The sequence below is a fragment of the Brienomyrus brachyistius genome, chromosome 5 (genome assembly GCF_023856365.1).
Source record: "Brienomyrus brachyistius isolate T26 chromosome 5, BBRACH_0.4, whole genome shotgun sequence".
Classification (NCBI taxonomy): Eukaryota; Metazoa; Chordata; class Actinopteri; order Osteoglossiformes; family Mormyridae; genus Brienomyrus; species Brienomyrus brachyistius.
Window position 1 is genome coordinate 20,672,796 of NC_064537.1, and position 16,759 is coordinate 20,689,554.

Consider the following 16,759-nt stretch of genomic DNA (forward strand, 5'->3'; position numbering starts at 1 on the left):
AAATTACCCACATATTACTCAGCTGTTATACGGCTGCACACAACAATCAAAGGCCCTACTGACTCCCACTAGACGGCTACCCGTGCATCACAGATTCCCCACCCAGGGTAACAGCTGGCCACAGGCACTGTGGGTCAAAGGTATCCTGTGTCATTCTCCAAATGTAACCCCACCTGGGGTTTGGAAAAAGGGTGAAAGGCAACTCAGCCGACCATATTACTTTTTCCCCGTTTCTCAGAGGTCCTGTCTTTGTGCTACTTACACAGATTCTGTGTCTTTCTTTGGGTTGGGATATGCATTATTACGTCCGGGTGTAAATTCCAGTTTTGTGAAGCCCAGCACCTGTATTTTTTTTTATTGTTATTATTTTAAGATATGTTTATAGAGGTGCGGCTGAATCAGTTCTCTGTTATTTTCAGGATTTACTTTTGTCAAGTTTAGCAGCTATCCTGTCAGCTATTCACCTATCCTGGACAGGATCGGGGGAGGGCTGGAGTCTGGCCCCTGCAGTGCAAGGCACGGATCTGGGACACATTCCATTAATATTTAAAGTTTAGTCCCTTTTGCTTACTGGTATTTTGTTTTTCAACAATGCCTGACAGTCGCATTACTCTGTATCATCAATGATAAAATCATCTCCAGGTGATTCTACTGGTAAACCACATAAAGTTTGAATTCATACATAATAAATCCATGTTCAGGTAAAACCAACACCAAAGGAATTCAATCTCAGGTTGAGTGGTTGAGAGAGAGAATTCCACAGTGCTTGTTTTATCTTACTTTACTTCTTTTGAAAATTGTCATAGCTTAATCTTTACAATGATAATATGTACTTCTGTCAAATATGGAAAAGTCAATGGATATTTTTAACATGACATCTATTTTCCACTGTCATGCAACTGAAAAGCAAACAAACTAGTTTTTTTTTTGGCTGAAGATATGATGTTAAAAGTACAAGACCCTCAATCACTTTCTGACAACTTGTTAAAGCGAGTTTTTTTTCAATAATTTCCAAGACATATTCCTCCCTCCAGCCATTTTTGAAATTTGATTGACAGAAATCCTGTCAAAACATGGATCACAGGGATTATAGAGCGGAAGAAATCGATCAGTGTCAAAAGCGAAATCATTTGTAAGTAAACAGTTTTACTAGGAAAATGTAATGGGTCCGATTAAGAAAAAGCCTAATGCTGAATTGATACTAAATACTTGGTTAAATGCGTACGAAAATGCAGTTGGCAGGCAGTATTCCAGCGGTGTTATTTTATACAACAGGCCTATTCTGTCTGTTATTGAAACAAATTTCCGCTCCCTGATATATAGAGGGCGTCTCACATACGTATCCTAAATCACATATTTTTATTTCAAATTACTCAGTTTTGCACAAAGCAGAATAATCGAAAGTATTTTATTCTTCATCGTGTTCGTTTAGCCGTGATCGATGTTATTTTTTTGTTTTTATTTCATAAAGTGACAATCAGAGGAATTCGGTTATTGGAGAAACTCGTCTTTTTTCCGTAAAATACCGCGTCGCATTTTTCTCCTTTTTAACGAGACCTGTTGTGGTACTCCATACATCCAGTTTACAACAAGCGACAAAACCACATCGCGTTGCTGTCAGTTTTATTAGCAGAGATTAGTGTGGGAGCGCTGGTACTCCTACACGGGGGCGAGAGTGAAGGAGAATGCAAGCAGCATAACGCGAACCGCAACTTCAGAGCGTGTCTCGAAAGGTGACAACTGCAACAAAAACTCAGGATTTGAGTAAAAAATGTTATTTTCCTATTTATAAAATGTATTATTACTTATAAATCGAATGTATAATTGACTGGAAAACAAAAGAAAACGTTTTCGTAATAACTAATATAGTGTATGAGACATACATTAACATAAATTATAACTGCATCTAGCTGAGTTTCATGCAAATCTGGTTTAGGAGCATGCTATTCAGAACTACTGGAAGTAATGCAATTGTTGCATGTAATGTTAGATGGTTTCCTCAAAAACAACATTATCACAGTGAAAGTTTTCATGTGTGCATTCTCCTTATGATATATATTTTTAAATCTTGCTTGACCAAACTGCTGTTTATTGGATTTTACCAGATGTTCTTCCTGCCAACATTAATGACAATGTCCTGTATATATTATCCAGTGATTGGTACACCAGTCCCACTATAATTATTTGAAATTTATTCAAATACATTTATGTAAATGGGTTGGTGAGTTGTAAGGTAGGACTTCCTAAGTGAGAAGAGTATATTCAATTCACATGATCAAAGGTATTATGAATGTGAAGAATTTGTCAGACACTTCTTACTTAAAAAAATGAGGCAGGGAGCTCTTTTAGCACCGAGGGGGTTAACGTTCACAGTCAAGGGTGGCTTTTTGCTCTGTTGTTCAGCTGACAGTGGGTGGTTGTGCTTTAACACACAGGAGGAGTAGAAGGGGGAATGTTGAAGTTGGTTTGTATTTCTTCTCGCCCCTGTCCCCTCCCCCCTGCCCTGACAGCGTTGCGGGTGGGTCAGGTAACCACGCTTCAGACCCGTTTGCACCAAAACCTCGTATGAGGACAGGATGAGGGGCTGCTCCTTGGCCTGAGGATGGAGAAGAAGGTGTGTGTGATCCAAACTGAGTTTCGTCAATACCGACCCACTGTCACTGTCCACACTAAGCCACTGGCTCATGTAAGTTTTTCTTTTGCTCTCCTCTGTTTCATTTTCTGAATGTTTATTGTCTCTCCACACCCCCTGTACTCCACTCCGCCTACCGCTGAATGCTGGTCGTGTCTTGTCTTCTTTCCATATGTCTAAAGGAAATAACATAAACTCATTATCTAGTGAGAGATAGAAAAATGGCATCTTCAGCAAACACTTTTAAAAATTCAGCTAGAGAGGTTCTCTCTGGCCTGTCAGACCAGCATTGCTGTGACTGGAGACAGATCTGAACACACTTTTCAGGAATGCAAATATGGGTTATCTGCTGCTACTACCAGGTACTTCAATGGAGGGTAAAAACAGACAATTGCCTGAAATATTTACAATATAGTACAACTACAAAATAAGAAACCATAATTGCATGAGAACACCTATGAGTTACTTGCATAATGGCATGAGAATACTTAGCATTACCTGTATTTCATTGAATTGTTGTGTTGTGTGACTTGTGCCTCATCACAATGACCAAGTTTGGCCAAAGGATATGAAAGGTAAAAAAAATCAATTGAAATTGTTGTGGTTCCATGACCCTGCATAGGACAAGAGAGAACACACAATGGCTGGAGGGATTGTTGGTGTGTGGTCTCTGAAAATAAATTGTGCAATACATGGATAAAAGCTTCACATGCAGGCTTATTTAAAATAATTTGACTAAAAACTGGTTAGGCTTAAGGGACAATGTAGTGTTCATCTGATCACAAGGGTGTCAATCTGATTGACTTGAAGGTCAACACTCTGCAAGTTAGTTTCCCTCATCCAATACGTAGGTGTAATGGACCAGGCATGGTTATTTTCTCTGTAGTGGAACATAGTACTTCATGAGCCTCATCAATGAAGATGGTTTGTTGAATATGTTTGAGGTGATGCTACCAGAATTGGACACTGATGATTGTTTAATGGACCAATTTACTCACTCTGCTCCAGCTATGGTCAAGAGAGTTGGTTGATGGTGTTTTAGCTCTGTATACCTGCTTACCAAATATGTTATAAATCCCATAACCTTAACAGGCGTCCAGACATCTGTAAGTCACTAATGAGAAACATCAACCCTTCAGTCTTTTAAAAGATCCATATTTCCGGAGATTGGATGAATCTAAAATAGTCATTTGAGTCTTGACCGTGCCACAGTGTGGAATATTGTCGTCAAATATAGTACATGTTAGTTTAAACAATTCTAAAAATAATAAAAACAAGAGTATGTATGCTCGGATTCAGTTTGGCTAAGTTTTCCCCAGTGTTTTATGGGCATGCCATTATGGCAGGTCTCTCTATTAAATGAATGAACAAATGAATGAATGAATGAATGAAAACCTCATCTTATCTTGCTCAAGCTGAGCTAAGTTTAAGTTTAAATATTGGCCATGGAACCAGTAGCAGAACATAACTGCTTTTGCTTACTGTGAAGTTAAAATGTTAGTAGTTACAATACCTATATTTTCCGCCAACTTCTGCTTGTTCACCTGACATCCATGTGCCAAATGTTAGCCCATCCTGGAAGATCATTTGCAGGGGATTGTGGGTAGGATCGAGCAGAAATTGCATCCCTGAGATGCTGAAACCAATCAGCAGGGGCAGGGATGCAAGCCGCAATATTTGTATGCTTATTAGCAGGCTTATCAGACAGTCAGCATAAAGCAAACCTGGGATAACCAGCTACTCTAATAGCATACATTCAATTCAGATGAACTGCAAATAAAATTCAGCACTTATCTATGGCATATCCTAAAACGCATCCTTGCATCCTATTTGTAAATAAAACAAAAATTTCCAAAAAGTACACAAAAAAACCAACAAAAAAATCCATATATAGTATGCTTTGAATTGGTATTCTTGACATTTATGTATAATTATATAATAAAAAGCACAAATGGAGAACTGGCAAAAATGATGGAGTTCTTTGGCAAATATAATTTTGATTCCTTTTCCAGTGCTGTGTCAGGTTTCCTATGTTCAGCCGCTGTGAATCGCCTCCTGGAATTTCCCAAAGATCTTAGTTTTTAACTTTCTGTCTTGGTTTATTGCCATCCCAGTTCAGCTTATTTAGAAGCCCTGGCTGTCACAAGCCATCTCATTTACCAGCTTAGCTGAAAGAGGATTTGTTCTTCCTTTGATGAAAGCCCTTGTACTGAAACTGCAATTAGGCAGCAGAAACCAAGAATGTGTGGCCAGCAGTGTAACCTCACACCTCTGGGGTTGGAGGTTTGAATCCCAGTTCTGCTCCGTGTAATCAGAGTTTGGGTGTCCTCATTGTGTTGAGTCGGTTTCCTCCAGGCAAATTCCTCCTGCAGTCCTAAAGTGAAAACCCTGTGTTTGACTATCTGCCATCTATTCCTTTCTCTTTGTGTCAGTCTGTACTGGGCAAGCAATTGCCACTTGAGAAAACGACCAAATCATAATTAACTTTCTGCATTTCTACATTTCCTTTACATCAATATTATGTAAATGTCGTGGTTTTACATCATAACATACTACATTCATCGGCGTGTTCTACTATTCCATATTAATGCAAAAAAATAGTGTGTGTGTGTGTGTGTGTGTGTGGGAGATGGGGGGGTCTTGCAATGGGGGGGGGGGGGGTCTTTGCCCCCTTGTAACTCCCATGGTTGTGCTTTCAATTCCTGCCCTTGGATCTGAGTGTATGGAGTAGGTGTTCATTCTGATATATTGCATTATACTATTATATTATTGAAGATGGATGTGTTGACAGTCTTTAGGTTACAGGCCTGTGACCTTATCTACTGTGTGACCTGTCGCTGCTGGAATAGTGGTATGCCAGTGTGTTTAGTTTTGAGTTTTTCTAGAGAAATTCATAGATTGATGCATTCGGCTGATGTTTTGATGTGAGGATGACAGGGTATTCTGTTGCTGGTCTCTTACTGGTCAAAGTGGATATGTCTATTTTTAATAGTGACTGTGCTGTTATGAATTGACAGGACTCGCGTTATATGGTATAGTAATTAAATAATGCAGTTCTTCTCTGTCACAGCACAATCATTTGGAAATCCAAGCATAAGTTTAAATATCCATCCATCCATCCATCCATTTTCCAAACCGCTTATCCAACTGGGTCGCGGGGGGTCCGGAGCCTATCCCGGAAGCAATGGGCATGAAGCAGGGAACAACTCAGGATAGGGGGCCAGCCCATCTCAGGGCACACTCACACACACCTACGGGCAATTTAGCAACTCCATTTAGTCTCAGCATGTTTTTGGACTGTGGGGGGGAAACCGGAGTACCCGGAGGAAACCCCACGACGACATGGGGAGAACATGCAAACTCCACACACATGTAACCCAGGCGGAGACTTGAACCCAGGTCCCAGAGGTGTGAGGCAACAGTGCTAACCACTGCACCACCATGCCGCTCCAGTTTAAATATCCTTTTGCTGGAAAATACAGGCTTTACTCTGTTGATCGTTTCCTCAATCTTGCTTTTAAATCTCATTTTTACCCACTTTTCCTTCTTTTCTTGCGTCTTTAAACAAAGTTTAGCAAATGGCATTTTAATGGCGTTTCCATTGTGAAAGATGAAGTACAGAATTTAATGATGCTGTAAATTACTGCTCTGTGAATTAAGCAGCCCCCCCCCCCCCCACAGAAGAAATGAATTTGGAAACCTGCTGTGACTGGGGATGGAGAAATGCATAAAAATATAAATAAAGAAAACAGCACCATGTTGGGCAGACAAGGGGGTGGATCGAGCTATTTAATGGCATGCCTCTAAATGGAAAATAGCTTTAGAGTTGCATGCTTTAGGAAACTATTTGAGTGGTGGGAGAATATGTTGAGAACTTCCAAAATGGTAAAAAAGCCCTCAGTGACAGCAGCTGCATTAGCAATAAATAAATAAAAAAAAAAACAAATGTTGTCTCGTCTGTATTTGACAGTTCTGTGCCAGTACAATTACGCAAGCATCCATCTCCTTCAATTCAAACTTTACAGCTAGATTGATTCTGCTCAATATCTGGGGAGGTAATATTCCGGAACAAAGAGAGTTTTATGTGCTCGATTATGCCAGTGGAGCAACTCAGTACAGGTCTGCAGTGCAGTGAAAGACAATGATTACATGAAAGGATAAGGCATTGCTGTGCTGTCATCCAGAAACCTAAAAGCCTATTTGCAAAATGTTATTATGATCTACAGAGCAGGAATAAGATTAGGACAAAGTACACAATGTTTTTGTTTTTTTTTTCTGCACAATTCCTTTTTCAATTTACATTACTGAGCTGGTAGGGGAGTAATGGGTCTGTGAGGTTTTCCTATTGAAATGATTATGTTGTGAACATTTCTGTCTACAACAAATGACTGAGAATGAGCTTTAGAAATGCTTTGTAAATTCCCATGATGCTCAGTGCATGTCCAGGTGCTACTCAGACATAATGAGTTTGAACCCCCCCCTCCCCACTTTTTTTTAATAGATCAGGTGTATAGCCAGGTAGTACAATTATTTTGAACTCCCCTTGAAATTTGCTTTTAGTAAATCATAACAAAGGTGCCCCCATTCTGCAAAATCAACAGACTAGGACCCACGCACCCACCCACGGTTGGCAAATTATTCCAAGAGGGACAAAATTTATGTCTGGTTATGGGTTTGCTGGCATTCAAAAGACAAATGTAAAAAAAAGTAGAAAAAATGTTTTTTTTTTCCTGAAGGTAATAATTAACGAAGATGAAATAACATCAACAAATGGCATTTACTTTCAATCATTGATAGGCTGGACCAATCTCTGCATGACACTACTAAATAGTAGGATTTAAGCTGTATAGTTTCTTTCACAAAAGAAATATGTTGGGGTTTAAGCACTTTTGTAGTAATTTCCATCCATACATTTTCCAAACCACTTATCCTACTGGGTCACGGGGGGTCCGGAGCCTATTCCGGAAGCAATGGGCACGAGGCAGGGAACAACCCAGGAAGGGGGGCCAACCAGTCGCAGGGCACACTCACACACCATTCACTCCCACATGCACACCTATGGGCAATTTAGCGGGAAACCAGAGTACCCGGAGGAAACCCCACGACGACATGGGGGGAACATGCAAACACACATGTGACCCAGGCGGAGACTCGAACCCGGGTCGCAGAGGTGTGAGGCAACAGTGCTAACCACTGCATCACCATGCCGCCCTATAGTAATTTCAAATATGAATATTATTTTGGCAGGGTGTACATTCTAACACAGATTGCCTCAGGAAACGCAGGTGTCTCGCAAAGCATTTCCTCACAAGTGTTAAAATCACTGAGATTAAATCTTTTCTTGGTAAGTGACAATTATCAGGCACCGCTGAAACTAAGTTCGCGTTCCTGTTCCTAATTTTAGTAATGCGTGCACTGGATATAAATTCAATGTCAAAGTCAGGATGCTGACCTGCTAATGTCAGTGATTTTCTAGTATAATGTGTTTAACAAGCTGCAACAGGTTCTTTATACAACTCTCGTGATTTTTTTTTTGCAAATAAACAAACTTTCAGTGGGTTGTGGAAAAATAACTCGCATCTGTTTTATTCCATGAAAGCAAGCTACCGACTTACACAGTCTGAGCCTAGCAATGGATACCTGTTGATTCAAGCAGAGATCAATAAATTAAAATGATGGATTGGCATTGGTGTACTGATAAAAGCGTAATATTTACTGAGCGACATATTCTTGGGCAGTTAGCGTGCTCTAGGGATATAAAGGCTAAAATCATGCACAGAAATGTGGAGCAGCACGCCTGTCATCATTCCATGTCTTATGTTTTTAAGTCTGATATTTCTTCATAAAGAATGGATTTTAGACACAAATCACATTGCATGCAACAAGTCAGCTAATAATTTTGGTTAGTGGAACTTTTGTTCTCAAGTCCAGGACTACTGTCATTAAGTAGACTTCATAAATTTAAACGATAGCTGGCTGCAGGCCAGTAATGGAAAACAGACTCCTACTGCATCGTAATGCTTGATGACAGATAACCCTGATGACCCAGAATTTGCAGTATCCAAAAAATATTGTCCATGCAATATAAAGCTCATGTAATCTTTCCCCATGCAATTAATTAATCTCTATTAAATATTTTTTGACCTCTTTTGCTAGAAGCCTTTAATTTTTTTTGCATATGGAAAGTTTTTTTTTATGTATGTAAAGTCTCTGCATTAATTCTTTTTGTCTTTTCAACTTAGATGAGAGGAGGGAACATATTACGATAAAGTTACTTTACTAAGTAGCTTAGCTTAATCTTTCATTGAGAACCTGAATAAAAAAGGAGTAGTTTTCCATGATTATATTAACTGCTGGCACTGTGTTGACTTGGAGACAGATTCAGACGATGAAATTTTATATTGTTTTACAGAGCTCTAAGAGGCCCACTTTGGAGTGGGGGGGGGGGGGGGGTCTAGTCAGGAGTGAAAGTCTAAAGGAAATGAATCTTTCTGCTACCCAGGTTAATCCTTTGCCACAGTCCTTGCAGTCAGGGATGAGGGAGAGAGAAGAACTGAAGAAAGCCGTTGAGCAAACGGACCGTCTGCTGTCTAGGGTTTGTGAACTGGAGCAAGAAAATGCAGCACTTTACAAAGAAAAGAAGGAGGTTTTTGTTAGACACCAAGCAGTAAGTCCTGGTTTCCCATATCTCATCATTTTACTTCATGTCAATGAATTATTTTCTATGTATTTGCTTTAGTTTTATTTGAATAATTTGTATGGCTTTAATTCAAAATACTTATATGTTATATCACACCAGCTATTTTCATAACTTCTGTTTTCTGCAGCTAGTAGGGAATTTTGAACATAGCAATTATTCGATCTGCTTGTGCCGCACATAATGATACGTCTGAGCTCAGAGCCAGCCAGTAAAATGCTGCACATCTCTGCTTTTCTTAAAGGATGCTCTTACGTTGGCTTGTATAAGCCTGCAGAGTGATTTTCAGTATGACTTTTTTTTTGTTGATGAAGTAGATTCAGTACGTTTGTCAGCTCTACAGCCTCCTTCAGAATCATTACTTAAGATCTGCGGCATTAGTCAGCATGGTTTACGTGTCACCGCCCATAATTATTATGAGTTGCTTTCTAAGAAGGAATTACGAGTGTTTATAATAATGCCAGTGTAAGGGAATTGATCAGATGGACTTTCAGTACTCGCCAGCCTTTTGAAATTCAGTTTTCCCTAAAGCACAGCATGACAGAGGTTCTTAATGATGATCTACTTAGTCACTTCCATTCTCATCCTTCCTGCTCCCTGAGTCTGCGGATTCCTGCACATTTGGCTGGTTTACAGTTGTTTATTGTAATTTGAGGTAAGCCTGTGCATCTTATGGCTGTGAATAAACACGTTGTACACTGGGTCTTTGCAGCAATACTGATTTCCTATGGTTTTCGCACTTTGAAATTCAGCCTTAACATAGAACTAATTGAAGAAAGAGCTTATGGTTTCCCTGCCATTGCTTTTTGTCTTGTCAAGGTAAATTCCCCCATCTATGCCAAAAACACTATCTCAGTCTGATACTGCTTTTGTATGACCCATGTACTGCATTTCACACTGGCTGTACCATGAATGTCTTCATCTGCTGTTTTCCATTCTGTCTTTCACATCATTGTATGTCTTTGTTCATACACATCGCAATCCATTTTAAAAACACGTGTCACTTATCATGCAGTGACCAGAGCTACAGTTCCAAACCAAGAGTTTAAAACCATCCATTCAAAGTAACCGTATTCATGTTGGGCAGGTTGCTCACTGTGTGAGCTCCCTGCTGAACCTTATTTTTTTTTTCGCTTGCTTGAATAGAAGGTAAACTGTAGAAACGTTTTCCCCCACTTTTATAGACTTTTTTCCATTGCCTTATCCGTTCTTTTCATACTTTGGCTGCAACAGAGTTATTCTACATTCCAGCTTCCAGACAGCGACCTGCTGTAGTTCAGACCACCATCTCGCCCTGTCAGACACTTTGTCGCCGTCATTTAAGCTTGGCCACGGAAGCAGCCATCGCTACACAGCCGGGACTTTAATGGACAATAAATAGACTGTGCGGCTCTTGGTCATCCTTTGCTTACACATGGACCTTGTTTGTCTTGGCTAGATGGTTATTTACTACATTGTCTGGCTCAGGTCAGTAGTTCAACATCAAAAACTGCCTATATAAATTCTGAATCGGACACAGTAAATAAAATGTTGTGTTGCAACTTTGGAGTTTGAGCAGGCAATCGGCCATGTGCTTTTATTCAAAATCTGTATTCTATCCCCAGTATAAGTGTAGTTACACAGCTAAAGAACTCTTTTATGGCTCCTCCTTTATCAGTGCAAAGCCTCTAAAAATGAGTTTCCTCTCAAAAGAGCATTAGTACTCTTTTGAGCAGTCTTCACATGAAAACAGGCAGGTTAATCTATCTGTCTTCTGAACACTTATCTAGTACAGGGTCAAGGGGGACTGGAGATTTTATCAGGTAGCATAGGGCTTTAGGTAGGGAACAACAAGCACAGAACACTCCTACTCAGCCCTAATGATAACCATAACTAACCAAACAAAATATGAGACTTTTGAGTTTTTTAATTGCATTCACAGATCTTTGTGGGAACCTGAGAAATGGTCCCACAGCGTCAAAATATCAGGTTTTTATTACATTGTGGGGGACATTTGGTCCACATACTGTAATGAAATATAAACATAATCCACATGCACACACACACACACAGGTTTGGAATTATATCTTTGTGGGGACTTTCCATTAATTTTATGGGGAAATATCTAATCATGTCAGCATGACGACCTGAACCCCTACCCAGCCCCCTAACCTTAACCATAAGTAACCAAACTAAATATGAGACTTTTTGAGGCATTTTTAGTTTTTTTACTACATTCACAGATCTTTGTGGGGACCTAAAAAATGGTCCCCACAATGTAAAAAAAAAAGTTTTTATTATTACAATGGTCCCCACAATGTAATTCAGTATAAACCTAATCCACACACACACATAAACACACACACACAGTATTTATAGACCAAGTACCTGAACTGCATGTCATTAGACTGCAGGTGGAAATCTGCTTTCTTCTGTCACACAGTACTGTTAACTGCATTGAGATGGTACATGACTCAGTGGGTTTGGCTGCTGTTTCTGTGCTCTGAAGGTCACTGGTTCAGATCTCAGGTTAGCAGGATACTTTCAACATTGGGATCTTGAGCATTGCCCTTAACCCCCAATTCCTCTGGGATTGTTTAACCCTGTTAAGTGTCTTCTTAACAATAATCAATAAAGTTGGAGGAAATGGGTATAGATGCAATATTGTTTGTGATAGGACTGTAAACATGCAATATTTCAAATAATTCATATTTAGATTTAGAAATAATAGATTTAAATACTAATTGAAATTGGAGAAATTAATTGAAACCAATATGTTTGGATTTATTGTCAGGGGTTTAGCATCTGCTCTCAGCGTGTGCAGTTTGCATGGTCTCCTTGTGTTGTTTGGGTTTCTTCTGGGTCCTCCGGGTTCCTTCCACAGTCCAAAGCTAATTAGTGTCTCTAAATTCTCATGTATGACTGTGTGTGTGCCCTGCGAATGACTGGCATCCCGTCCACGGTGCGGCCCCACCCTGTGCCCTTTCCCGTCTTGGATAAGCTCCAGACCACCTAGCTTTCGTACTGTAATTTCAGCAGGCAAGACAGTGGTTAGGAGCATGTGTTTGTATGTAGCAAAATCACTGGTACTTAACCTAGATTAGTCCTTTAAATATCATGCTACAGTATTTGAATTTGTAAATGATTTGCTGAATGACCAATATGATCAAGTGAGATCATGAGCTGTTTCCATTTTAATGACGAAACATCATAAATGAATCAGAATGCAATCCTGAGCATTTTTAGATTTCAATATGCAAAGCAGCAATAATAATGACTGAAGTGTAAATAATCTCCCATTTAAATAAGTAGCATCCTGTAAAGATGCATTACAGGGAAATAATACCAATTCATATAAATTATCCAAGGATGCCGAATGTATCAATTTCTGTAGTTAGTCTGGTACACTTCTGCCAGAAGAGTGATATTTATACAGGCACAGGGTGCCTATGGCCAGTTTACTGTAATAGGGAATTACATCATGATGCAGTGAGTCTCTTTTTTATACTTACTGATGCCTGCCAACTCAATTCAATTTAATAATATTATATAATAATTGCTACAATAGGTTGGCACCCAGTTCTCGGTTATTCCCTCCCTTCTTCCTATTGTTTATGGGATAGCCTCTGGATCCCCCTCCCCATCCTGAATAAGACAAGAGGCATAGCAAATGAACAAATTAATAAAATAATCGTGACAACAGTAAATATCTTAAGATTTTCTTGTGACTATAGCATAATAGGTTGGTGATCCCACTTCTGTATCAGATTTTAATCTGCACATTTTGTGTTTTCTTCTTGAGTGTATGTTACTTTTCTCACGTTCACCCTCCCTTTTTAAAAGGAAAACACATATTTAATTTTACTGTACATACATAAAATGCATTTTAAATCCCTTAGAGCTATTTTCTGATGTGTACTCCTGTTGCCCATGTAGCAAAGGAAAACATATTTACATTTCAGTCAAAACCTCTGCTCCTTTTAGGAAGAATTTGTGAACAAGGAAAGATATTCAAGTATTTGACTAGGATCCAATATGATCCTTTTCTTTCTCAAAGATGAGTGAATCTCCTTTAACTTACATTCCTGCTTCCTCAGCATCCCCTGGTTTTATTCAACTTATTCAATATCTGGTTAACCTTAAGTAGACTTACACTGACAGAAAATATTTAAAATAGGAATGAGTATAATAGTGACTACACTGTGTTTTTGAGACCACACCAAATATTTTTGCACAAAGGTTTGTAGAAAAGCCTCTTTTTTGCTTTAATCCTTGTATGTGAAATGCTAAAGCTCTTGACACAACTTGATGCCTATCTCTGCCTGAGCATGTTCTGTTTATGTGTCTTTATGACATGAAGGCGTTGCTTTTTTCTCTGTTATACAAACGTTCCTCTGTGCTCTTCAGACGGGAATTTTGACTGGAATGCGATAATACAAGGATCCATGACATCGCTCTGCATTTTTTTCTTTAAGTGAAATTTTGAATAGAAACGTCTCATTGGTAGTAGATGTGTTTTTGATAGTTAATCGTTTATTTTGACGAATCATGACTTTGGGCATTGATGTGTAATAAAATAAAAACAGTGACTGCTTTTGTCAATTTTTAAAAAAGAATTCTGCATACAATATACAGTATCTAAAATTGATGCTGCAGCTATTCAGGTTTGCTGCTAATAATCATTGGCCCGTTGAGTACAGTTTATTAAGTACCAACCACGATTCAAAATGCACATCATGCAGACAGTTTACTGCAAGTTTACTGTACATCTAAGTACTTGAAATGGTACTACTGATTACAGCAGAAAGAAATATATTGTGGTAAAGCAGCAGATAGAGCAATTTTTGTGAATATTGTTTTCTTGTGATAAAGGTATTCATGAAGAGAACAAAACTGTCAGTATTCAAGTAATACTGGAGGCGGGGTTAGGGAACTAATGCTATGTGTGTGTGTGTGTGTGTGTATGTGTGTGTGTATTATTAATGCAATAACTGGTTAGTATCTTTGGTAATTAGAAATAAGCATGATTACTCATAAATGAGGTCCTTAATTTCTAGATAACAGAGTTGTAAAGTAAGTCTCATTTTCCTAATGATACGCAAAGCCTACTATTCTGCCTTGGAATTTATCACACAGAAATAGGTCATAAAGCATGTGGTAGTGAGTTGGTAGTGAAATGTATCATATGTAGTACTTCAAGATTTGTAATTCATTCATATCCTTGGACTGGCCTCAATACTCCCTGTGTTCTCCTGTTGGTAGAATAATTTCAGGGCATTGTCCAAGTTGTGTGGGCAAAGACAAAGGTCTTTCTGTTAATTACAAATGAGTACAGTAGCTAGAGTCAAACTATTTAAGAGTCTGCTGGATTCTTCCAAGTGAGACAGAAATTCAATGGCCGCGTGAATATTGTGCTCTTGTTACATGCGCTCCACCGCGTCAACTAAAGCCTTTCAAATCGTCCGTCATCCTATACCTCCACCTTTCAGGAGCTTATATTGAATTTACAGTGGGAGGAAAAGACACCTGTACTGGGAGGGGGACATCTAATTATTGGGTGAGTGTAACTTGGGTCTGTGGAGCCTTGGGCTGAAGAAAGGTCAGTGTAAATCAGGTGCTCTTGCGAGTGCTCTCATCTGGCTCCGCTTGGCACCTGGGCCAGGTATGAACAGGGAGTCAGACGGTTGTAGATCGAGTCTGGAGATAAGAGGAAGGGCAAGACAACCCGGATTAAGTGTGTGCAGTTCAAACAGAGCAGGAGCTGGGAGCAGTGGGTGACGATACATCTGCCGACGCCTGGGGAAGACAGAATAGTACTCCGCTGCTCTGCACAGTTGCAGTTGATGTAGCTCCTGAATATGGTTTGCGTGCTAGACTGGGTGAATAAAGCCCACCACTCGTCTCCTGTCACCTGCAGTTAACTCTTACCTGTCCGACAAAAGCGGAAGCCGAGTCTTTAGTGGAGGGGGGGGGACATTAGAGTAGACATCTTGCGTGGGCGATGTCTAACACACCCAGACGAAGAAGGTCCCGGTCCTTCTCGAATGACTCTGAAGAGGCCAGTGGGCTGCTGATGGAGCCAGAACAGGAAGACCTGGACTGGGATAACTTTAGTATGACTCTGGAGGAGCGATTAGCTGCTGTATGTATTCGCATGCTCTCTGTATTGCTTGGTATCTGTGTGTCTGTGCAGGCATGTGTCCTGATTCTCTCGCACGCCACGGTTTATCTAGATTGTCAATGACCGCCTTGCCTTTACAGGTTCCACAAAGATGGGGGGCTGGGGGGGGGGGGCAGAGAAGAATGTTAGAGTCTGTGACCACTTGCGATAAGCACGCCGAGGAGGTCTGAACTGTAATTGAAAACATAAGCTCAGCAGTCCTAATGAACCAAGTCATCTGGTTCCTCCTTCTGTAAAGCTGGGAGGTTAACCTTTGTGGGCAGTGCCTTAAACTAGGACTCTTTTTTTCGTCTCTCAAGATATTATTATCCTTCCTGATTTCATAAAGATATAGTTACTTCACTCTTTGTGTGGCTTTGTGCAGTTACGCATATTTGAAGAAGATTATCCATATACATCAGCCGTAGAGTTAAAGAATAGTACTTGTTAACTTTACCACATGCCTGTTTGTCTGATCTAAAAAGATGGTTTCTTACGGATTTAATAAAAGCAAAGTGTATGTTTCTGCCTGTCTCTATGTGTTGAATAAAGTAGCATACTGAACACCTGCTATTAAATGTTTTTCAACTTTTAGTTTCCTTTGCTGATATATGTTTTTAATTAGTTGCTATTGTAGCAGTGATTTTCTTTACTGTTATTTTTATCTTTATTTTTGCTGTAGTTGAGGTATTTCTATTTAGATTTTTCTCCTGTTCTATTTAACATGGGGATAGGATCAGGGTTGGGGGGTGTCTACTGAGATAAAAAATATATAGGAGAGAAAGGGATGAAAGAAATATTAAGAGGTGGAGAGAAATATCTCAATGCAGACATATTACTGAAAGTATACAAACTAAGAACTTTCATTAAATATCAGTCTTTAGACAGCTTGCTCAGGCTAGTTTCATAATGATTATTAGCACATACTTCTGGGGGCACCAAACAGCTGAGATTCTTACCAGATGAGGTATTTTGCAAAGCAAGCACAAATAGCCTCTTGAAGCATTTTTACATTCATTCATTAGTCAGTGTGTAATAACTGATGCTGATGACTGTATTATCAAGTTGTTCTTTCTTTCTTTGCAGTGTATAATTTACTTTAAAGGAATATAGATAAGTACAGTCTGCAACATTATATGCCTGCGTTTCTTTGCTGCCCTGGAAAATCCCAGTGTGGATGAGAAAGATTTAGTCTAAGCTCTGCCTCAGATGCATTTGACCAACTCTGCTGAAATGAGCAAATTCTCATTTTTAAGATGTGCCTGGTGTGGGTGTCAGTGTGTATCTGTAT

General features: G+C 39.5%; 1 protein-coding gene across 3 annotated transcripts in view; it reads left to right on the forward strand.

Annotated features, from left to right (window-relative positions):
- Positions 1–1,061: 1,061 nt before the first annotated feature.
- The window catches only part of LOC125742085 (putative uncharacterized protein MYH16), a 51,984-nt gene continuing 36,286 nt past the window's right edge, over positions 1,062–16,759 (forward strand). Inside the window, exons 1-3 of one of the 3 annotated variants that reach the window (XM_049013740.1) lie at positions 1,062–1,132; positions 2,511–2,686; positions 9,135–9,299. In XM_049013740.1, the coding sequence (XP_048869697.1) occupies positions 2,603–2,686; positions 9,135–9,299 (249 nt within the window). In that variant the 5' untranslated portion in view covers positions 1,062–1,132; positions 2,511–2,602. Of the gene's footprint in view, positions 1,133–2,449; positions 2,687–9,134; positions 9,300–14,912; positions 15,451–16,759 lie in introns of those variants that run through there. The other 2 variants (XM_049013742.1, XM_049013741.1) reach the window with 2 other exon arrangements.